The sequence below is a fragment of the Myotis yumanensis genome, unplaced genomic scaffold, assembly GCF_028538775.1.
Source record: "Myotis yumanensis isolate MYYU_CA2020_CCGP unplaced genomic scaffold, mMyoYum1.0.hap1 SCAF_19, whole genome shotgun sequence".
NCBI classification, from domain to species: domain Eukaryota; kingdom Metazoa; phylum Chordata; class Mammalia; order Chiroptera; family Vespertilionidae; genus Myotis; species Myotis yumanensis.
Window position 1 is genome coordinate 4,927,295 of NW_027223770.1, and position 24,498 is coordinate 4,951,792.

Sequence of the window (24,498 nt, forward strand, 5' to 3'; positions counted from 1 at the left end):
TACCTTCTCACCTGCAGCTGTGCTTTGTATTCACGCTAGGTATTCGGACTCCTGCCCGTTTAAGTTATTACCCCCTCCAGTAGCTTCCCTGGGTCAGTTCACACCAGCCATCCCCTGTCAAGGTCTGGCATCTCCCGCACATCAATCACCGTCCGCATCTGGATGCAGGTGAATCACTGTGCATTACGATGGCAATTAAATCTTCCTCTGATCGTTCGCACACTTCACTGTGAATACTTTCAGGGAGACCTGGTCTGCATCACACTTCATTGAGGGCCCACTATGTGCCAGGCATTATGTGATTATTAGAGTGTCTGGTCGCAGACCTGTGGTGGGGATGAAATAGGATGCTGACCCACCCCTGCCACGCTGTCCTGTGCCTTCTCTTTAATCCTGTCGTCAGCAAAGCCAGGAGCAGTGCCCCCAGTCAACCCTCACTGATGGCCGTGGGGCTGCCAGTGGCTCCAGACAAAGCTCTGACCATTCCTCAGTCAAGCCCAGTCCTCCCACCGCCTCCCTGGGTGCCCCGTCCACGAAGCATTTGGGCGTCCTCCACCCGGAAAACGATGTCCTGTATATCATCACTTAAGCCTAATTGCGAGAGGCTTGGAGGACACCCCGCACGGGGTGCTTGTACACAGGCCTGTTAGGTTGGCATATGCGTTTCATGATCTGTGGCCATCCGCAGGCACAGCTATTTTTAGTTTCCTAGCAAAGGTTTGGACCGGCTCCTGTTATGTTGTTGTTTTTCTCCCCTTCATTGCCTGATTGGCCACTATCTGGTATGGCCTCACCAGGCCCAGCTGGGGGTTTCCAGAATGAATGGAGAACGGCTGGATCAAGCAGGTCGTCTGATGACTGTGCCCCTCCGGTCCTGGCCCCACCAGGATGTGTTGGCTCTGGACTGAGCATTAATTGTCACCGACATCTTAGATGAGTGGCTTGTCATCAAGTACAGAGGGAGGGTGTCATCCCTGGGCCCGGCTCTCTGCGCATGTCCAGCGAGCCCACTGCCAGCTGCTTGACAAGCCTGTGTCAAGCTTGGCCCGTGCATAGGGCTTTGCCTGTGATGTTGTCCGGGCTTGTGCTTGGGAGTTTGGCAGCAGAAATCAATTTCAGCAATGCACTGTCACAGGGTGGAGGCAGATAACATTTCAGCCATGTCCTGGGAGGCAGGTGCAGTATTTGTTAAGAGTGTGGACAGACCTGGGTTCAAATCCCGTCTCTGACACTTACGAGCTCTATGGCCAGTTACTTAGCCTGTTACAAAGATTAATCGAGATGCTTAGCACAGTGGCTGGCAGACAGTGAGTACTTCTTTATGCTCCTTGGCAAGCATTTAAGAGCCTGTGTTCACAGTTAGTTACAGTTAATGTAGGAGAAAATGTGTAGAGTTAGAATGGAAAGACTTTGAAACCAAATTGCCTGGGTTTGATTCCGAGTTTTCCCATTTACTTTGGAAGGAATCACACTAAATTGCTAATGACTCCTACTTGTGGGGTAAGAGCTGGTCTGGGGTGATGGTCAAAGATATTCTAATCTTATTTGTAGTATTGTGACTGTTTACAAGGTTTGTGTGTTTATGTTATAATTTGTGCATGTGAGACACTGAGGATAAAAAGGAAACAGAATTGGTTACTTGAGTTTCCCAGATGTTTGTGGGCCACAGAGACGAGGCTTTATGATATTTGGAAAATCATGCTGCTTCTCCGTCTCTGTCTCTTGTGACTTGGGTGGAATACTGAGGGGACAGTCTCCATCCAGCTAGTCGGGTGGCAGCCTGCAGACACTCTTGGGCCCAGAGCACAGTAAAATCTTTCGCCCCAAGTCCTTGCAGCTACAGAACACCCCCTTGTTCTGAAATGGGGAAGGCACCCCTACCCCCAGCCACTGGAGCCCCACTGCCTACAGAGTGGCCCCTTTGGGGAGTACACAGGGGCAATGGCTTGAAGGATAGGCACCAAAGGAGGATTGAGAACGGGCCGAGCCAGGCCAGCATCCTGCGCTGACGTCTGCCTCGGGCTTAGGTCAGTCCCCTGAGTTCTTTGAGGGCAAAGCCTTGGAGCTGAGGACACTCACTGCCTGGACAGCCCAGCGGTAACAGAGCTGTGGGCCTGGCCATTTCTGCCCAGCGTGGGATTCCGCCAGCGGCAGCCTTTGCTCTGGAGCCTCCATCGGGCGGCCGACACCTTCTCAGAGCTGCACTGCCGTCGGACACTCAGTCCCCGTCCTCCCTTTCCCCAGGTGTCCGACCTCCTCACGCGTGGTCTCAGGGCTTGCCCCACTCAATACCCTCCCCCTTAAACTATCACGCGCAGCAGCCAACAGGTCTCTTGTCCTTGCACAACCGTCTCAACGATGGGAATGCTGCTGCTTCCCCAAGGGCCCTTGTGGACGTGGCTACCTGTCCCTCCGGCCACAGTGACCCAGTTCCTTCATTCTGCTGTGGTGGCCGCCTGCAGGCATTCCTGGGAAGGTGGGCAGGAGGAAGCAGGGTGGTTGTGGAAGAGCCCCTGGGGAGTAAGGCAGCTTGGGAAACCCCAGTCTTCAGCTTGAGAGGGATCCCCTGACTACGCTTCACCGGGGTGACAGCAGATGGGCGTCTATGAAGGCAGGTCGTCATGAAATACAGAGAGGACGTGTGTCCAGCGTGCGGATCTGGGCGGGGGAGGCGGTGTCCAGGCCCTCTTCCGACACAGTCACATTCCTTCGTGTACTGTGACCTTCCCGCCTGATCACCACTTCCCTCTTTTTGCCACAGGAAAGCCAGGAGAAGAGGCATTTTTTAGGCGACAATAGGCAAGTTAATTAGGCGGCTCTCCATTCGTCAGACTTTCCCTGAAGAGCCCTGAGGGAGGGGTGGTCAGTGCAGGAAGGAGCTGGGGACTTGATTCATTTTGAAAACTGGTCCCTGGCCCTTTGGGCAGTCCCTCTCTCCCCCCACACACCCCGCATTCCGCGTGCACCAGGAGCACATGAGATTCAAATGACATCAGAGCTACTTCCCTGCACGCTCCACTGCTGTCCACTCTACTGAAAAATGTCTTCGTCATGCGCAGGGAGCTGTTCTGGTCAAGGAGGACACTGTCCCGACTCCGAGCCCACACCCACGATTCTGACTGAGTCAAACCCAGCCCTCAGTGAGCTGCCCCAGAGCCTCACGCAGAGCCTCTGCTTGCAGCCGCTGAGGGGCGTGGCCCAGGAAAGAAGGCCAAGGGGTTCTTTCAGGGGAACCAGCTGGAGTCAGTGGGGACAGAACACTGGTGTACGAGCTTGTGACAGAGACCGTGTGTGTGTGTGTGTGTGTGTGTGTGTGTGTGTGAGCTGACTGTGCCATTCCCTTCCCGCCCTGTGCTCTGTGATGTCACATGGGGCATGGAGATTAGTCACAGTGGGAGTATTTGTACCACAGAAATTGGCAAGCACTACAAACTCGGGCTTTTGGGGCAAAGATTTCTGTCTGTATAAACCTGTTCCTGAGACGCATTATTCCTAAGCCCTGCCATCCCTTAATAGCATTTCTCATCACACCCTTTCCTTCCCCAATTGTAATCATCTATGTGCAGGGTGGGCAAAAGTAGGTTTACGGTTGTGAGTATGTGAAACAGAGTTTATTCTTGTATTACTATTTATTAATTATTGTATTGTTTTCCATACAGGTAACTGTAAACCTACTTTTGCCTCACCCTGTATTTATTATTTCTACAATGTCTCCTTTCCTAGCACCACCACGTACTACTTCTGAAGTGGGGCAAGTGGGTTAACCTCTCTGTGCCTCAGTTTTCTCATCTATAAAATGGGGATAAGAAGAGCCTCAAACCTTACAGGGTAGTTGCTTCGTGGTTGCCATGGAGGAGTGGTAAAATACATTGTGTTTAATGTTTTACTATAACTCGTCTTCACAATTACCCAGGGACATAGGTATTGTGATCCACACGATGAAGGGGAGCCCCCAAGATTTTAAGGAACTGGATGAGAGTGTCACAGCCAGTAAGTGGCAGAGGCAGGACTTGAACTCAGGGCTTTTTGGGATTCCAGGGCCTGTGTCTAACTCCCGCTGCAGCATCTGTCTTCTCCCTCTGGCCAGTCAGCTTCCCACTACTCAGCCCCGGGCAAGCACAGGTGTTCTGCCAGGAGCAGACAAAGATGAAGTTTTCCTCATTTCCTTCAAAGAAACCTTTCTTGCCTCAAAGAGAGAGCAAGAAAGGAATTGGTTTAAGTTCATTTGGAATTCCGAGTTCATTATCCACGCCCTTAAACCTGTCTAGATGACAAATGCAATGTGGAAAATGCACTCCATCACCCACATTTGGTCTCTGCAATATCATAACGGGTCTATTTTAGAAACATCTGGATGGCTCGAAATGGGGCCAAGCCAAGCTTTTCTTAATGAGAATTTGTGGAAATGAAGGGGGACCCCCTCCATTTTACAGATGAGCAAACCGAGACCCCCCCCAACTTTGTCTAAGGTTATATAAATTTGGGGTTGCAGAGCTGGGGTCTTGTGGACATTGAGAAAAAAGATTTGAAAAAGACACCCACTAAGAAGGGCTCCTAGTTGCTAACTGGGCTCAAATAAAAAAGCAGAGCCTAGCAGCCGTTTCTGCACGGGGGCCGCTCACGCTAACTGTACTTCATAGAGAAGCTTCTACACTAAACTGCCTGCTTCTGTGCCAGACTGCTGCCTGTTCTGGGTTTCTACCATCTGAGCCAGACCTGATAAAGGAATTCCTGGACCAATAGGACTGAGACTTTCCCCATCCAGTCAGAGCATGGCATCTCCAACCAATCAGAGTGGCTCTATACTGACCAATCAGAACATTGCCTTTGGATCAATCAAACTGTGAGGATTCAGAGTCTTCATTTGCATGAGAATGGACCAATCAGGGACCAGGGGCAGGGGCTTCTGTCCATATAGCCTAGCTCCCCTCTGGCTCCTGGAGCACTCTTTTCCTTTCCACCAAAGAATGGAAACTGCATCTACCCATCTGAGCTGAAACACCAAGGACAGAGCACAAAGCAGACCCTGCAGAACAGAGCTGCCAGAGGGGCGTCCTCCCAGAGCTGCTCTACAGCCATGCTGTGTTCACGGCCATGCTGTGTTCACGGCCATGCTGTGTTCACGGCCATGCTGTCACAATTGAGCTGTTTTGCACTGAATCAAGTTTCCTTCTTCACTGGGGATTCTTGTTGGTGTGCAGTTGGCACCAACAACCATCGGTTGACAGTCTAAACTCTTACGAGTGTGGTTTCAAGCCCACACACTGCTTTGACTTTGGCAGAAATTGCTTAATATGGTGCGAGGCACATGGTCCCACATGAATAAGCATGTGAGTGGTTTGGAGCGCGCTTCTCAGGATGTGCCTTCACTCTGATAAGCAGGGCTGGTCTGAGGAAGACCCCCACCTGCTGCTGAGGGAACTGAGGCTCGGAGAGGTTAAGGAACTTGCTCAGGATCACAAAACAGCGGGTGGAGCTGAAGGGGATTGGAACCCAGCTTTGCGTTAGGTCAGTTGGCCACAACCATCTCCTCTGAAGCACCAGGATAAGAACCACAATTGTTTGCAGATTGTGTGCTAGGCTTTTTTTTTTTTTAAATCCTCACCTGAGGATATGTTTTGTAATTTTAATATTTTTCTTTTAGGGAGAGAGAGAAACATCGATGTGAGAGAGAAACACTGATTGGTTGCCTCCCATATGTGCCTTGACTGGGGATCAAACCCACAACCTAGATATGTGCCTGACCGGGAACTGAACCCGCAGCCTTTCGGTGGATAACGCTCCAACCAACTGAGCAACCCAGCTAGGGCTGTCTAGGCATCTCATGACTGGAACGAAATCGGAGGCGTAGTCTGAGCTCCCCATTTAGCACTGGGGAGTAAAAGTTGCTCTGGGGTTGGGTCAAGGTCAGTCACCTTGTTCGCATTTCAGTATTTTATAAAGACACCAGCGTCCACTCTGCAACTTAAACCTGACATTGTCCTCTCTGCCTGATTCCAAATTTTCCAGAGGTCACATACAGTCATCATAATCTATTGTGGTATTTGGACTCTAGATAAATCCCTGCAATTTTCTTGATTTAAGCCACCCCTCCCAGCCCCTGCTCCCACTGACCACAGACATCCCGGGGGGGACGGGGGGGAGGTTCTTGCATTTTTTTGTTAATTATCTCGAGTACCTATTTTACTGATTTATAAACACAACCTCCCAATCTTGTTCTCTTAGAGAAGGAATCAATTCTCTACTGACAGCTGCTTAATGAAGAAATATGAGGATGTTTCCAGAAATGGAGCCAGGTAGGGACCGTCAAGGCACCCAACCTCTAGCTATTAGGCTCTGGCTGATTACAGAGCTGCCCACATGCTTGAGACCAAACAGGTGGAGTGCAAGTGTTTGTGCGCATGCTCCACCCCACATCTGCATTTCAGCTTCCCAGTCCAGGCTGATGGTGGGAAGTCACAGACGTCGCTGAGATGGGCAGGGAGGACGGAATGCTCCACCCGCGAGGCCCCTTTAAGTAGATTTCAGAACCCTCAAGTACCATTTCTAAAGAGCTGTGCCGAAAAGAACCTTCTGTCACCCATCCCACTGTGATTCGTGTCGGGATTGCTGCCTCGTAAATGAGGTACAAGGTGTCACCTTTGCTGCGGACTTCTTTTCACAACCCACTGTGACATCCTGGATCCGTTCCCAGACCTGAGTGACCATGGCAATTCATTATCATGACAACTTAAACCACGTCCCAGACCAGGAGGGTACCAGCGGCGCAACTTTGCCAAGAGCTTCGCAACAATGCATGATTGTATTTCACATGCTTTTCTCAATTCATCATGGATACTGTGGATTAGAGAGAAATTGAACTTCAAAACTGGATTGTGTTGTTTGGAACTAAGTGCAGGGGTGGGCGTGGGACCAGGCAGAGGGTGGGCAGGTTCAGGCAGGTTCCGACAGGTGGAGTGACCAGGGCTTCTGATGGGGTCTCCAGGCTGGGTCTGGCCTGGCCTTGCCTGGTGTTCGATAGAGAGGGGCGGGTAAGCGTGTAGGAGTCCCCAGGCCGGCTCCACTCACTCGTACTTCCTGCCTGGACCTGGAAGGCATTTAACTTTGAAATCCTTGCTTTCAGGAAGTGGATCAAGAGACAAATGTCTGCAGAACAGCAGCAGCACTTGTGCATACCCTTGGTTGACCTCTGGATGCCATTCATTCATTCATTCATTCATTCGACAACCATTTACTAGCATCTACTCTACGCCCTGGTGCTGGGTACCAGTGAGGGAGAGGACGATAGTAATGAACACTCGGCGATGGTTACTACTCGCACTTCAACACTGACCCACTTATCCTCGTTACGATCCCCTAAGTAAATACTAGTGCTGTCTCCCCTTTTATGGATGGGGACTCGGAGGCTCAGAGAGTCGAAATGACCTGCCTGTGGTTGCGCAGCTGGTGCGTCCGTGTTCTTAACCACCACACGTCACTTTCCTCTGGCAAGACTGATGCCCCATGCCCGGGGGTGGGGGTGGGCGGGGGGGGGCGGCTCACGTTAGATTTCAAGGACTCGCTGGGCTTTGCACTCTCCTGCCTCTGAACCTCATCTGTTCCGCAGGTTTGAGAAAACACAGTGAGATGCAAGTGTTTCTTACTCCAGCGAGACAGACAGCTCCTCCCGCCCGCTGAGGGATGCCATTTGTCAGCCCCCCAACCCCCCACCAAATTGTAATTTTCACCCCTTGCTGGACTTAAAGGGAGGCTGTTCGGCTGCGCATTGTAAATCTTTTTAACACCTTCCCCAGTGTCTTTCCAAATATGGCGACTTCTCAGGCCTGGATTTCGCGTCTGTTCCTCCAGCTGAGGCTAGAAAGGCCCCATATAAGGCCACGTTCGTGTGGTTTTCATCTCCTTGTACAGACGCGCCTGAATTCTGCAGCCGAGGCCAGTTCCGTCCGCTGATAAGTCATACGTGCTGGGAGGCTGACACTTCACCTTTCCCCAGTTCTTCCTCTGTCTCCGAAAAGAACAGGTTTTGTCTTTTTCTCCCTCCCTCTCTTCTTTCTCCTCGCAGGATGTTCATTAGGAAACATGAAAGAAGAAGAGGAAAAAGAACGGCAGAGTAATCGGGGCAGCACGGGGCAAGAAAAATAAGATGGCGAGTAGGTGCGGCTCGCCGGACGGAGGAACAGGTGCAGCCCCGCCACGTTAACTAAGCGCAGGGCATCTCCATGGAAACCCAGGTTGGGCACATGGATGAACTCGTGTTAATTACACCGAAATCTCTGCACTGGAAAACGGTGTTCCGGTCGCTGCTGCTGACAAACCGAATTCCAGGTGGCTTCTGCCTGGTCGCAGACTTCTAAGCTCAGAGTCTGAAGGTGTGGTTCTTAGTGGTTGGCAGGAGTGATGCCCTGTGCCTCTTCCCCGGCCACCTGGTCTGTCCCCACAACCCCCCTGGACCGCCACAGGACCCAGCAGCAGAAGGGTTAACAGATGTCCAGAGTCCCTGCCACAGTGATTGCTGGACATCTTCATACCCTGTCCTCATCCTCAGCTGTTACTGGATGGGAAAGGGAGGCTCAGGCAATGGCTCCAGGCGAGGAGGTGGCAGATCTGGGGTTGGAGCCCAGGCAGTCTTGCTCTAGAGCTCCCTCCTCGCCTGTCTTTCCCCTCCCCCCTCCCCTCTCCCCCCTCCCCCTCCTCCCCTTTCTCCTTCTTCAGCATCTTCATTGTGAAATACCATGCGATTCACACACCATACGACTCACCCATTTAAAGTGTACAGGTCAGTGGTGTTTAGTATATTCACAGATATGTGCCACCATCACCACAGTCCATCTGAAAACATGTTCTCTCGCTCCAAAAAAACCAAAAAACACCAAAAAAACCCACCTCTTCAGATATCAACCCATTATCCTACAGTCGCCCAGCCCCTGGAATCTCCCAGTCTTTCTGTCCCTATAGATTTTCCGATGCTGGACATCTCATATAAGCAGAACGATACAACACGTGTCCTTTGTGTCTGGCTTCTTTCGCTGAGCAGACTGCTTTCAAAGTTCATCCATGTTGTAGCAGGTGTCAGGACTCTGCTCTCTTTCATGGTCAAGTAATATTCCGTCACATGGATGTGTCACATCTTGTTTATCCATTTGTCAGCTGATGGACAGGGCCCACATGTTGACCTCTCCAGCGGATAAGCTTACTGAAGGTCACAGTCAAGGGCGAACTCGGGACTCAGACCCAGGTCTGCTCCTCAGCTCATGCACACAGACCCTGAGATGGATCTCTCGTTCCATATGGTTGAGAAAAGATATGACGCTCCTGCACGGCAGACTCAGAGTGTGGGGTCCCTAGGATGTCGGATGTGGGATTACTGCGTAGGAAGGGAAAGCTGTGAGCCACGTGGAGGGACCTGGGAGAGCAGAGACTTGAGGTAGAAGGCCTTGTGCGAAAGGTGGGGGGTGGGCTGACGGCAGAGGGTGGGACCCTGAGCCTCTCTGTGCGTTTCCTCTTCCGTCATAGGGAGATGACAACAGTGCTCATCTGCAGGGTTGTTTGGAGGCTAAATGAGTTCATTTTTGCACACCTGGTTGGACTAGTGACCGGCTCACAGTGAGTACAGTGGGAGCGTCTGCTGCCACTTCTGTCATTACCGGGGCCGTCTCCCGGGCTGGCTAACCTTGGTCCCACAGGTGCACCCTCGCTGCCCCACTGTCCTTGCTGTGGACCCCCGTGTTCCTGTAGATGAAATTAGGAGAACGGGCTCGTTCTCTGCTGGTTGACTTCAGAGAACACTGCTGAGCCATGAAGGCGCCACTGGGAGCTTCCGTATTGGGTGCTGTCTGCATGTCATTTGTTCCCTTTTATGGGGATGTTGGGATTCTCTCTGACACTTACATTTCCTCATGGGGGGCTCCCCCCACACCCCCCATCCTCAGCACAGTTTCCTTGTCTGCACCTGAGTGGGGCTTCTCAGGACCTCTGTTGGGGGCAAATGGGGTTCGTCACCCTGTGCCCACCCTTCACTGCCCTACGAGGTGTGGGTGCAGGATAGAGCAAGGTTAAAGCCAAGGGCTTCCTGGACCAAGCCATCGCACCTCTGTACCCCCAGTTTTCTTATCCTGTCATGGGGATGATATGCTAGAGGAGGAAACGAGCAGGTTCATGAACAGCAGTGAGCCTCTAAGCTCGGTGGGCGCGTGTTCGGTGTCACAGTTCCTGCGAGGCCAGGACCCCCAGCGGGAGGCCTGGTCTTTTAAATGTTGTGATCACAGCCCAGTGCCCTTCCCTGAGCAAGCGGACTAGGGGGCCTGCAATTTGTGAGTTTACTGGAGAGGGACTGGCTCTGATCGCCATGGAGGTTGGGTGCCTGCCTGTGTGTTGCTCATCAAAGCGAGCCCCTGCCAGCATCCTAATCACACCCCCCAGTTAGTGCCACGAATTCTTGTGTAAAGGGGAACGGATGACAGGCAGACAGCACCCACGGTGAAAGCTCCCGCACGCTTCATTGTTCAGGCAGCGTCCTCTGCTCGCCGCTTCTGAGAACAGGAAGTTAATTGGCAGGGCTGTTTATCTTACTTGGCTTAACCTATAGATCCCCTCGGCCCTTTAATTTGCAAACATCTCTCGGCATCTCTCTGATCCCACTTTCTGCTAGCGCTTGCCTCTGACCGCAAACCACATACATACACACACACTCACACACATGCACTCACACACACACATTCACACACACACTCACACACACACACTCACTCACACACACACACACAGTCTACCTTTGTATCATGTGACATAGTGAGAGCAAAATGGGTGGGATTTGATCAGTTTGGAAGTGAGATCTCTTTACTTGCATTTATAAGCGATTAAGTAAATACAAGTGAGGAAATACAAACAATATGCTAGTGTTTCCTTTTCTCAGACATTTACCCATTCAATGAGTAGGTCTTTCTTCTTTAATGTCCATTCGTGCCAGGGGTGTGTGGACTTTTCTCTCATCTGTTGCTTCCTCTCCACCCCCCTGAAGTCACCTCACCAGGGGTGGCCTGGGGTCAGGAAGGAGCATGAGTTTTGCCCCAGACAGGACTGCTGGGTCAAATCTCGATTGATCAGTGATGGTGTTGCCGGGACAGTTACCTTATCCCCCCGAGTCTCAGGCTCCCTGTTGGTAAAATGGAGCTCAGTATGCTTGTCATGGTGGTCATGAGGATTATGGGAAATACGTTTCTGAGAGTCTCTCACTGCGCCTCTCACTGTGGAGATGTCCCGCGGTGTCCTCGTTTTGTCTGCCTCCGTGTCCGCGAGTGTTCTGTTGTCCCCCAGAGCCCGCCTCAGTCTTCACTTGGCTCACACCGGTCCTCCCTGGTTCTCACTCGAATACCTCTCCAGGGAGCTTTGTCGGAAGCCCTGGGCTAAACTAGAGGCGCTGCCGTCCCTCCCGTGCCAGCCTGTGCCTGCCTTTCTGCAACACTCCTCGTGCTTGAGACGACTTGTCCGATGCGACTCTCCCTCCAGGGCCCACCCAAGGGTGCGGGCTGTGCTCTGCCCACCAGAATGTGTCAACTACAAGACGCGCCAGCAGTTCTCAGAGCAGTTCAGATGTTAAAAGGAAGAAAAACTGGGAACCAACCCAAATATCCAGCAACAGGTAAGCGGGTAAACGTCGATGTATTCGTACGATGGAACACAATTCAGCATGAAAGGGACCGAACGGCTGGTGTGCCCAACAACATGGATGAGTCTCAAAGACACACGGAGTGGAAGAAGCTACAGACAGAGGAACAGAGCCCGTGTGATTCCATTTGCAGGTTCTCTGTGACTCCAGGGGGCGCGTCCGCCTCCTCAGAGCTCTTCAGAACCGGGGCTCTGCTGGTCTGCATTGCTCTGCCTCCTGAGCCCTAGAGGGGAATTCCTTGGCCTGGGCTCCGTTGGCCTGAAACCCACCTCTGTGTAAAAGCAGCGGGTGCCTGGGTGCTTTGTGGTGCTGGCTGAATCAGCAGCAGCAGCAGCAGCAGCAGCAGCAGCACACTGCTTGTGCACGCTTTCCACACAGCTGCGCCATTTCTGCCTTGCACCCCCTGGGCCTTTGTGGCATCCACTCTTTTCCTTTTCTATCCATTTGAAGCCAGTACTATGCTTTGTTGAGAACCAGGCTTTGTAAAATGAAGGAATTAGCTGCAACGCCATGGCCTGTCTATATTAACCAATTATAACCCGATATCAAGTTCATTATCAAAACAAACCCCCCTTTGCCTGAACCCCTAGGCTCTGTGTCTAGCTGGAAAGAAAGCCTCCCTTTTCTTTGTTAAAGCCGGAACGCTAGTCTTCAGAAAAATGGCAGTTTATGCTGAAAAACCCCACACCCTGACCCGAAACGGCAGGAATTGCGGTCGGTCCGGCCATTTGCAGCTGGAGACAGCCTCACGCTCGTCTGCTTTTGGTTTAAAACATTCCCTGGGCCACTCCGTTATCAGTGTTGTCTAATGATCGATCTATTTACCTAAAGTCCGACATTACAGAGCAGGCTTTTACCATCCAGGGCGGACGCAAGAACAGTGATGATTCTGAGTCTTCGGGATGAGATGGCCAGGCAGTTGGCCTGAAAGGCTGCCTCCCTGGTGTCCAAGTGGCCAGGCTGTCTCTAGGGTGTTTGCTTTCTCTTTTGAAACAGATGAAATTGTTACAATAATTAAAGAAGCTGAAAGGAAGTATAGAAAGAGCTGAAAAATATTAAGTGCATTTATACAAAGGGGAAGGGGTGGAGAGAGACAGGGAGAAGGGAGAGTAAGAAGAGAGAGAGAGGAATTTAGAGAGAGTTTTTTATTTTTCCTGAATCAGGGCTGGCTGCCTAGAGGTTTCTGACCTCTGACCCCCCCCACCGCCCCCTTTCATTAAGGCCCCTACCATGGATTAAACACAGGTCAAGGGGCAATGGGGTTTGGCGTCCTTTCAGGTCAGCTTGCAGTAGGGCTGTGCTCTGATATCACAGAGGAGGAAAAGGGACACTGTTTTGTGAGTAGCCAGGAGAGGGCTGATTGGATGCGACGTCTGTGGACAGCGCGACGTCCCCCCCACAATGCTCCTAGCTGCTGGCGAGCTCAGAAGGCGTGGGCGCTGAGCAGGTCCGGCCATGGGAGCGACGTCTGCAACTGAGTTTGGATGCTTGGGAGGGAAGCCAGGCTTCCTCCCGGCAAATAGTGCTGCTCTGGGTATCATGGGGAGGAGGGGGGCGAGGCAGAGAATGGGTCTTTGGGGCTTGGCTTCTCCATCACACACGTCATTTTGGTCTCTGAGCCTCAGTCTTCTTCTCCGCAAAATGGAGGTGATTACACCTTCCTCACAGGGTTATCATAAGGCCTCAAGGTAGTGTTTGTAAGTCACCTGGTGCACTGAAACCTCAGTTAATGGTAGGATGACAAGACAGGTAGGATAGTAGAGACCGAGCAGCCAAGATTCTGCAGGCATCAAACTGCAGGTAGCTCTACGAGAATACCCCCCCATCCCAATTCTTACCACTTTAAAAATCTACAATTATTCATATGGAAAAGGACAAATAATACAAAAATGAATAAATCATAATACAAGAATAAATTGTAAGCCTACTTTTGCTTATCCTTGAATATATATATATGTAAAAATCTAATATGCTAATTGTCCCTCCGACCGTTCAACCATTCAACCAGTTGCTATGACATGCACTGACCACCAGGGGGAAGATGCTCCAACTGGTAGGTTAACTTGCTGCTGGGGTCTGGCCGATCGGGACTGGGTGAGATGGGCTGGACACGCCCAGGAGCCCTCCCACGGTCCCTCTCCAGCCCCGATTGTGTACAGGTGGGGTCCCTCCGCGTGGCCTGCACCCTCTCGCAATCTGGGACCCCTCAGGGGATGTTGGACAGCTGCTTTCGTCCCAGTCCCTGCAGCCCAGGCAGAGGGATCCCACTGGGCCTCTAATACATATATATGTGTGTGTGTATATATCTCCCCATGAATGTTGGCATTACACATGACAGAAGGGGGGGGGGGGGCGCTGTGAGGATGTCCATGGAACACTAAGAGGTGGAGTAACGCTCATAAATCCACCTTAGTTACTATTTTGAATCCAGTCTTTCCGGGTATTATCTTGAATCTTCACAAGATTCAATTACAGGTGAGAAAACTAGGCATCAGGAAAGTGCAGCAGAGAGATGGAGGTCACCGAGCAGGCAGGCAGCAAGAGGCCCAACCGATCCATGACCCAGGCGCTGCCAGTCAGCCTGGCGTGAGTTTGTCTGGTCAGCCAAGGAAACTCAAGAATTATCTTTTACTGAAACAGTTTCGATCTCACACCCTGGAGCTGCAGGAAGATGGGCTATTTATTGGTTTGGGGAAGAAAGAGAAAAGGTGAAGAGGCTATTTGGGGTTACGGAATGGTCCGGGCTTCAGACCCTGGTTCCCATGGACCTTGCGGCATGCTCCCCCCACCCCCTATCATTTTCCTTCCCCTCTGAGGATGGCAGATTCTCGTTCTCTCAGATTCCTTGCTACCTGTTAATAAGCATTGCTTCCTGTGTTCTGAAAGGCCTCTTTTGAAAGGTCTAAAAATATCAGAGAAGCAGTTTGATTAGCAGAGGATAAAATCAGCTCGTAAGCGATGGCAACATAGGCGACAGTCATGTGCTAATTGCCACTGGGGCATTTTCTTCAAGGGCTCTTGGAAATGTAATGTTTTAGTCATGCTACCCTTTTGGCTGCCTTTTCCTGAATGCATAAAAAATGATCAGCGTGAGAGTCATCATCTCTGGAAATGTCAGTATTTAAATGTTGTAATCTTGATATTTGGGAGCCGGTGGCTTCCCTCCCTAGTGGAACCGTGAAGAGATAACATTTAATGAACACTTACTATGTGCCAGGGGCTGTGCGTGGCATTATCTCAATGATCCTCCCAACAACCCTTTGGAACAGGAACTCATTATTTCCATATGGAAGATAAGGACACTGAGGCACAGAGAGTAGCTTGCCCAAGGTCACAGACATAGCAAGTATTGGGATGGTATGCATAGTTACGGAGCGCCCAGCATGTGTGGGGGGTATACCTGGGATTAAAACATTTGTGGCTCTTGTCCAAATGGAATTTACAGTTAACTGAGGGATATGTTGTTGCCTCACTCTATATGTAGAGATGTCCTCGAGAACATTGAGCTTCTACCTGGTGCCAGGCACTGTGCTAGGCTCTGGGGATGGAATCATGAGCAAGGCATGATGGTCCTCTCCCTCAAGGAGCTCCAAGTCTAGAGGTGGGGTCAGACAAAGAAGTAGGCGACTATGATGCAGGGTAATATATTTTTGTGTGTATGTTTAGAAAAGCTGTTTAGGACTTGGATTCAGACTGAATCCGTTTAACTAGATATTTGCCCAAATTACTCTACCCAATTAAGCTGTTTACGGCGATCAACATCTCAGCCAGAAACTCATTCCTCATTATCTGGGCCTGTCGTCCTCTCCGTTTTATCCAGCAGGTCTTGGCAGTGTACTGACCCACGATCAAAATATGCTTTTCTTAGAAATGTGACTTTGATTAGAAATGGCTTATAAATCTTCACTGAAATGAGCATAATTTAGAAAGATGAGTCTAAGCCATGTATAGAGTTTCCCCTAACCCCACCCCGTCCTTAGCTGTGTTTCTCTTTCAGAAAAGCTCGCAAGCATATTTTACCAAGAGCTCAAGAAAACCCAACTGTCCTTGTCTGTGGTCATGGACACAGCCACTTTCTCGTTTGCATTGCCTACAGCTAAGATTGCCAGTTTCTTCTTTCTGCCGGAGACTCTCAGATGTACACTTTAAAATCTCACCCAGGGATGCCCCTTGAGAGAGAGAGAGAGACTTGTCTATTGCCCCTTCTTCCTGCAGCGAGCCAGGCTGAACTTAAGAGCATAGAAGCTCTGTCTATTTAGTTGGTCCTGGATTCAAATCCCATCTCCATAACCTACTTTTCTGGGTTTCTCAGGGCAAGTTAAAAAAAACAACAACCTCTCTAAGACTCAGTGTCCTTATCTCTATAAATAGGGGCAATGATAGCACCTGTCCCACAGGATCAGGGAGTTGATTTTAATAATATATGTAAAGCAGGGGAAAGACAATATCAAGCTTGCATTGAAAGAGAATGGGTTGGCAGTAGGTCAGACTGAAGGTAAAGAGGGCAGTTAGGGGGCAGGTGGAATAGTCCCGGCTAGAGACGATGTGCCCTGGACCAGGTAGTGAACTTGGGGAAGGAGGAAGTTAAGTGACCTGTCCAAAGTCATACAGCTAGTTAGCGAGAGGGCTGGGGTTAGGCTGGCGAGGGCCATGTCCATCCAACAGCTACCCTGAGGGGTGATGGAGAAGGCGTGGTCAAGAGGAAGCTCAGGTTTCTGAACATTTGGGTACACAATTGCATTATTTATTCACTAGAGGCCCAGTGCATGAAATTCCTGCACAGGTGGGGTCCCTAGGCCTGGCTGGCAATCAGGGCCAATCGGTACTGGGCCAATTGGGGCTGGGCCAATTGGTGCCCAAAGGCCCTGGCGGGGTTGGGAGAGGAGGGGACGGTTGCCGGGCTGGGTGCAAAAGGAATGGATGCTGGACGCTGATGCCACCATCGTCGGCACCCCGCCACCGCCCGGTTCCTCGCCTCTCCCTCTCCTACTTCCCTTGCTGCTGCGCCACGACCGCGGCAGGCGGGTGGTGGGCTGATCAGGGCCTGCTGGCTGGGGGGAAGGAGGTTGGCCGCTGGCCCCAAGGAGGGAGCCAGCTCTCGGCCCCCCTGGGAAAGGGGCCGCATCTGCCGTCACCCACCCCCCAGTTCCCCGTTGCAGCGGGCAATCGGGGCCTGCTGGCCTGGGCGAGGGACCACGGGAGGTTGGCTGGCCAGAGGAGGTTGGCTGTGGGAGCGCACTGACCACCAGGGGGCAGCTCCTGTATTGAGTGTCTGCCCCCTGGTGGTCAGTGTGCGTCATAGTGACCAGTCACTCTGGTCGTTCCAGTCGTTCTGGTCATTCGGTTGTAATGTTCGCTTAGGCTTTTATACTAGTACTAGAGGCCCAGTGCACAAAAATTTGTGCACTCGGGGGGGGTCCCTCAGCCCGGCCTGTGCCCTCTCACAGTCTGGGACCCCTCGGGGGATGACCACCTGCTGGCTTAGGCCCACTCCCTGGGGGACTGGGCCTAAGCTGGCAGTCAGACATCCCTCTGGCAGCCTGGACGCCCTTGGGGGATGTCCACTTGCCAGTAGGGAGCAGTCCTAAGCTGCAGTCGGACATCTTTAGCGCTGCTGAGGAGGCGGGAGAGGCTCCCACCACCACCGCTGTGCTGGCAGCCATCAGCCTGGCTTGTGGCTGAGCAGAGCTCACCCTATGGGAGCACACTGACCACAGGGGGCAGCTCCTGCATTGAGCGTCTGCCCCCTGGTGGTCAGTGTGTGTCATAGTGACCAGTCATTCCCAGTCGTTCTGATGTTAGGGTCAATTTGCATATTACCCTTTTATTATATAGGATATAGACATGGGGACTGTCTCACCATCCAGTCAGCATTCCACGAGGGTAAGAATTCAGGACGTTAGTCATCATCTACTGCTGTGGTTCTCCATGGGGATGCATTTGCCAACAGGGGACATTTGGCAATATCTGAACACATTGTTGTCACTGCTGGAGATGCTACTAACATCTAGCAGACATAGGCCTGGAATGCTGCTTGACACCCTACAATGGACAGGACAGCCTATCGGCCACAAATGTCAGCAGTGCCAAGGCTCAGAACCTCTGCTCTGCAGAAAGGCAAAGCTTTGCCCTCACTGGTGTGGCTCAGTGGATAGAGTGTTGGCCTGTGGACGGAAGGGTCCAGGATTTGATTCTGGTTCGGGGCATGTACCTTGGTTGCAGGCTCCTCCCTGGCCAAGGGCCCTGGTCAGGGCTCCTGCAGGAGGCAACCCATTGATGTGTTTCTCTCACATCAATGTTTCTCTCTGTCTTTTCCTCTCTCTTTGACTCTCCTTAAAAGTCAGTGAAAAAATATCCTCGGGTGAGGATTAACAAAAGGAAGGAAGGAAGGAGGGAAAGAAAAAAAGGAAGGAAGGAAGGAAGGAAGGAAGGAAGGAAGGAAGGAAGGAAGGAAAGAAGGAAGGAAGACAGGAAGAAAGAAACAAATGCAAAGCCTTTGCGAGAAGTAACACACTAGACCTTTCTGGTTATTGAACACTTTAGTGGGAATTCATGGAGGAAAGTCCTCCCTAATTTGTCAACCCCACAGGGTAGGTAAACTTTGGCAACTTTGTGTATGGAGAGAAAGTATTAAAAGGTTGACCTGGAACTCTGTGGGGGAGCATTTTATCAGACATGGTACCAAGAAAGAAGTTTCTTGCAGGAGAACAGTAACATGCACTGATCCCCGATGTAACATTTCTTCCCAGGGTAGAAATTATATACCATACTAGAGGCCCAGCACATGAAATCTCGCACTAGGCCTAGCCTGTGATCAGAGCCACCTTCTGCTCGCTCACCAGTCCCCAGTCCTGCCCTGCCACCACCCATCCCGGTTCCCCGTTCGCCATCCTGCGATCAAAGCCTGTGGGCTGGGGGGAGGGACCAAGAGGTGGCCCTTCTGCCTGTTTGCCAGTCCCCAGACCCACCCCACTGCCACCCACCCCAGTTCCCCATTCACCATCCAGCGATCGGAGCCTGCGGGCGGGGGGAGGCGGGGAGGGACCAAGAGGTGGTCAGTGCACCTCATAGCGACTGGATGAGCAGTCATTCTGGTTGTTACACCGTTATGGTCACTGGGTTTTTATTATATAGGATATTTCCTATTATGTCTCATTTGCCAGAATAGGGTCACCTGTTATATATAACTAGAGGCCCGGTGCACGAATTTGTGCATGGGTGGGGTCTGCCCGGCCTGCCCCATTCAGGGCCAATTAGGCTGGGCGGCCGGGGGGAGGGGCCATGGGTAGTTAGTGGGCTGGCCCAGCACCCTGGTCGAACTCCAGTTGAACTCCCAGTTGAGGGGACAATTTGCATATTACCCTTTTATTATATAGGATGGGACGTATGTAACTCCTGTATTTTTTCTGCCTTTCTTTTCGGTACTTCCTATTTGCTGTCTTGATCCGTGGTTATTTATGGATTTTCTCTCCAATGGAATTGTGGGTTCCTTGGGAGAGGACCCCAGACATCCATCATGGTAGCTGTTCAATACAGATCTCAGAAGTGACCCTGACCATGTTACCAGGCTACCATGGGCATTGTTTTCTATGATTTCTGCCACTGAATAACAGCCCACCATGGACCCTGTGACTCCCCATTCCAGAAACCACCATAGCTATGTCCCCTTCCCACTCTGTGAAATCCAGAAACCCCTTGCAGGTCACTGGGCGTGGCCAATCTTCACCTGATTAAAAAAGACTACCGATTGCATACATTCAGATTTAGGCAGAAATGCAGTAGATCAAAATGGAGCCCTGAAAGAAATTTCCTCGCAGTCTGAAAACAGGAATTGAGAAGGGTAAGTGCCACCATCTCACGATCGAAGGTATCCCATTACCAGCAATGATGCTCTGAATTTAGCTGTCGGAAAGATCTCCGAGAGAAATATGTTGGTTTGTTCCGTCTAAGAAGGGTTTAATTGGCTTCTGTCAGCTTTTATGAAAGTGCTACTTGCCACTGAACCCCACATGGATTCTGCAGCTTTTGAATTTAACAGCTGACAGCTGAGTCTGCAGGCTATGGAAATGCTGAACTCCGGTCAAGAATAGGTCTCTTCCTATAGTTGTGCCAAAGCTTGTCTATCCGAATTTCTTCAAGTGCCCCACCCCCCCCCAAGCAGTGCAAACAGATGGAGGTCATAGGAACAAAGAGGGGGCCCCTTCCACGGCCTCAGCTCTTTCTTCATGTTATTTCCTGAAGTGTTTATGTTTCATCGCTTCCAGAAGCAGGCTCCTCGGGGCTGTCTTTGTTTCACTGCAGTATCCCTAATTCCTAAAATCATGCTTGGCACGTTCCCGGAGCTCAGTAACTTCAGGGTGGGGCAAAAGGTTTACAGTTGTGTGTATACGAACAGTGCTTACTCTGGTATTATTATTTATTAATGATTGTATTGTTTTCCCCATGAACAACTGTAAACCTACTTTTGCTCCACCCTGTGTGAGTTGAATGAATGAACATTCCCATTGGGGGCTTCTATAGTCTTCTCCCGGCCCACACAGCTCTCTGCCGGGTACTGTGCTGTGTTTGTAAAGTACCGCGATGGGCACGCGCGCTTGGGATTCCTAAGCGGTTGTTGTGTAGAGCAGGGGATGTCTCTCTTTTTAGGTTACTCTCTGTCACTGTATTGCTTGGGACCCCCAATGTCTGAGTTCTTGTGAAATCATCTGTGCCAGTCACTGCTGGTGGGTCAATCTGATACTCACCTTCAGCACCTCCACGCCTGCCCCTGGCCACTGCTGTCCACAGTCATGTCACGTACCCACTGTCCCCGCCAGTCTTGCCGTTAGAAGAGGCAGTTGTCACTATTCTGGCAAATAAGACATCATAGGAAATGTGCTGCAAAGGTTCCTCCGATGCCTCTGTTTGCTTCGCAAAAGGGACAAACATAGCTTTTAATCTTCATTGATTGGCTGCCTCTCGCACATGCCCTGACCAGGGATCGAACCTGAAACCTGGGTATGTGCCCTGACCAGGAACCGAACCCGTGGCCCTTTGGTGCATGGGACGATGGCCAGCCAACTGAGCCCCTGTCCAGGGCAGGAAGCTCCTTTCTGTCTGGGTTTATAATGACAGAGAGATAGACACTTCAGGTACCAAGAAACAGTGCTTGTATAAAGGATTCCACACCTTTCTATGGTTTTTGCCAAATCTCGTTTCTGCATTTCCATTCTAGGATGGGCTGTTCTAAGTGCTCCTCTTTTTTTTTTTTTTTTTTTTTTTACTTTTCCAAGGAGGAAAATGTGGGTCCCTGTAGCCAAGCATGCCCTGCACCCTCCCTCCTCCACGGCAACCCCATTAGACGTCTCTGTTGCCCCCTGGGAAACAAAGGGAGCCCAGTGTCCGGTTAGGGAGCTGGAGCCCCACAGACGGTCCCAGCAGGAGAAGACATTCGGGCAGAGCGTTTGCATCCATCACTCCTATTCCTTCCACTGAAAATCTACGCGTAGATGTTGTACAAGGCGGGCGCCATTGTTTAACATCAGCGATGATGTCACGACTCCCACCTCTGGAGGAAGAGAGTGGCTCACTCAGAGGGCGTCAGGGCCCGTTCCAGGTTGTTTCCCCAGCGGCACCTGTTATGCTAATGCGTGGCGGACTCAGTAAGTGACATTCCTCCCCTGAGAAGCCAGATCTTCCCCCAAACAATTCTCACTGGACAGTTCCCTGGCTGCCTGGCATTTGTTATTCTCCTTTTATATGTTACCTCCCCCGCTCTGCCCCAACAAACATAAAAACTACTTGAAGCCAGTGACTGTGCTTCACGCCTTCTTTTTCTATCCCCTGTGGCGCATGCTCACTGTCACTGAGTAGCACGGAGAGGCAGGGAGGGTTTGAGTTCTGGAGCCAGACAGAATGGAGTTCAAGTCCCTGCCCTGTCCCTTGCCGGCAGGGTGAGCTTGGGTCAGGGGCCTGTCCTCCCTGAACCCGGTGTTGCCATCTCTCTCATTCGGAGGTGACAGTTCACACCTCAAGTATTGTAGATGGTTCTGAAATATCGCACGTGAAGACTTGCTCAGAGCCTGGCACATGGTGAACACTCAGTACCCGCCAGCTGTCATCCTCGTTATCACCACCACAACAATTACTGGTTTGATTTGCACCAGACGTCGATCCTAATCTCTACATGTTTCCCTGTGGCTTGTCAGTTTCTAGTTAGCCTGGTTTCGATTAATCAGTGCTTTGTAGTAGCTCAAAGAGTTGAATTTTTTAAAGGCACCAGCCTTCAGATATGCACAGGGACACCTGGAGGTCTTCATAGTTCCCGAGAACGTGGTGCGGAGGCAGCAGGATTTCAATGAGTCGTTGGCATCTGAGGTCCTAGCTTATCCAACAGTTCCTTAGGAGCCTCTCCCCCTCCCTGACCTCCACCCTCTTCCCAAGAGAAAGATATCATTCCAACCTCTATGTCTTCCTCTACTTTCTTCTTCTCAGATGGACAACTCCATTGCACTTACTCAAATACATGGCTTCTTCCTTTCTCATCTCTCTCTATCTCACTCGTGCGCGTGCACACACACACACACACACACACACACATCTGAGTTAGCTGTCCTTCTCTGAGTTCCCACAGCACCCAATGATACATCCCCAGCACATCATTAATCACCCGGCATTATAATTACCTCTTATACATCCTAACCCAAACATGCACACTATAGATTATCAAATTTTTAAAAGCAGATCTCATTTGTTACAAGAGCACGGTAGCAAGGGTTCATAAATGTTGGCCTAATGAATGAAAGTGCAATGTAACTGACATCGAGGGTATGCTTGCTATGTGTCAGGAGCTGTTCTAGGAGCTTTGGGTGCCTCAGTTCATGCTCACAGCAATCCCACGAGGAGGCAATGATTGGCTAATGGGATGACCTAGCTCACCATTCTGGCTGCCATTTTCATTATTTATGAGAAACCAACCAGTGATAGCAACAGGGATGTGTCTTGACCCTTCAATTACACCAGGACTCTCCTCTCTTTCCCGTCCCTTGTTGGTTGGAGGCTAATTCCTTTTCACTTGGTATTGAAAACGTGTTCGGTTTCGGCAGAGAGGGGAGACTTACCTGTGATGGGGGATCTGAGGCATTAACGGCCCGGAGGGCCCCTGAGTTGTGGGAACTCTGTATCTTCTTGGGGGCTGGTGTCTTGGTCATCTTGGAAATCCTTCAGGCTTAGCCTGTGTCCCCAAGGGGAGAGATTTTCCAGAATCTTCTACCTCAGCAGGTGTGAGAAGCTCCAGCAATTTCACCCTCTCAAGTGCCAATTAGAGGCTCCAAAGAGGTTTCGGACCCATGACTAATGGAAAGCAAGTCAGGTGGGTTTCCCACCAACAGGATAAGGAAGTCCAGGTGGAGCAGATAAGGAAAGTCTGTAATTACTCACTTTTTAGAAAGTTACAAACTTTTAGGAGCTTTCCCCCTCTTTGAAAAGGGGTACCTTTCTCTCTTATAAACAAAAATAAAACATTAACTAAAAAAATAAACTCCACTGATAAGTCTGAGGGGGGCCCATCGAGGGCCCTTCAGATCCCCATTTTAAGGCGGCTCCATGTGCAGCTCAGGTTCCCATTACAGGGAGAGAAAACGGCTGAAAACCGCCGGGCTGGGCCTCTTGGTTGCCTAGCAACGAGACGCCGTTGAGGGCTTCCTCATTGGCTGGGATTGGTGGGGGCGTGGTTTCGAGCTCCGGCTGCTGGGATGATGGCAGAGAGCAGGTGGCTGGCCAAGGAGCCACTTTCTCCAAGCTCTGGTTTCTCCTCTTAGGCCTGAGGACCTCGACCCTTTCTCTCTAACTACAAGGACTTATTCCTTTCCAACTCTGTGCTGTCCTGCCACTAACCCATTAGTGATTCCTTGTGTCTTGGGTTGGGTAGCTCAGTGTGTGCCTTTAGCCTCGCAATTACCTTAACCTGAGGGGCCTATTTCTCTTCTTTATTCACCTGACAAACTCCTACTCATCCTTCAAAGTCCCCCCCCCCCCCCCCCCCCACACACACACACTGTGTGTGCATGACATTTACTGAGTGCTTAGAATGTACTAGACCCTGCTCTGTTTTACATGTATTAACGCATCCTCACAAAACGTCTTTAAGGAAGGTATTGTATGACTCTGTTTTATAGACTAGGAAACTGAGGCACAGGGAGACTGAATGACGTGCTTAAGGTCTCACACAAAGTGCTGGAGCTGGGATTCAAAGCCAGACTGTCCGATTTCTAAAACCCAAGCTCTTAACTGCCTGACGGCAGGACTCCGGGTAAGATGCCTACTTTTGCTGAGGCTTGGCCTCCATAGCTTTAGATGGGGAAAAGGACTTTACCCCAGGCTGGCGAGGATTAAAACAGATAATGAATGCAGAGGCTGAGCACATGGGGCGTCCTCGTTAAGTGGCAACCATCATTATCTTCTGACACCCTCCCCAGGAAGAATCGGTCATGTTTACAGTGCGGTGTTCATTTCACAGCAGATATTAATACTAATATTTATTGATCGCTCGCTCTGTGCCAGGCGCTCTACTAAGCGCTTTACGTACATTAATTTATTTAATCCTTCCAATAACCCTGTGGGGTAGGTTGCCAGCTTGCAGAAAATTTATTACATGTGCTCTCATTTGCATGCTCTATCCTTGACATTATTTCACACTGGATCAATCTGACCCATATTTTATCTCTCAACCTTGAACTGCTGAGGATTATGATGTCATCATGGCTGCATGGTGACTTCACCTTCCCGTTAGAAGGCCATCTGCTGCAAGATGACCCTCCACGGAATACAAAATACAGATCCGCACAGCTCCCATG

At 50.8% G+C, this 24,498-nt stretch overlaps 1 protein-coding gene across 1 annotated transcript in view; it reads right to left on the reverse strand.

Moving 5' to 3' along the window:
- CCDC60 (coiled-coil domain containing 60) overlaps positions 1 to 23,220 on the reverse strand; it is a 102,878-nt gene extending 79,658 nt beyond the window's left edge. Inside the window, exon 1 of the mRNA XM_070400013.1 lies at positions 22,765 to 23,220. Within this exon, the coding sequence (XP_070256114.1) occupies positions 22,765 to 22,854 (90 nt within the window). The 5' untranslated portion in view covers positions 22,855 to 23,220. The remainder of the gene's footprint in view (positions 1 to 22,764) is intronic.
- Positions 23,221 to 24,498: the final 1,278 nt, after the last annotated feature.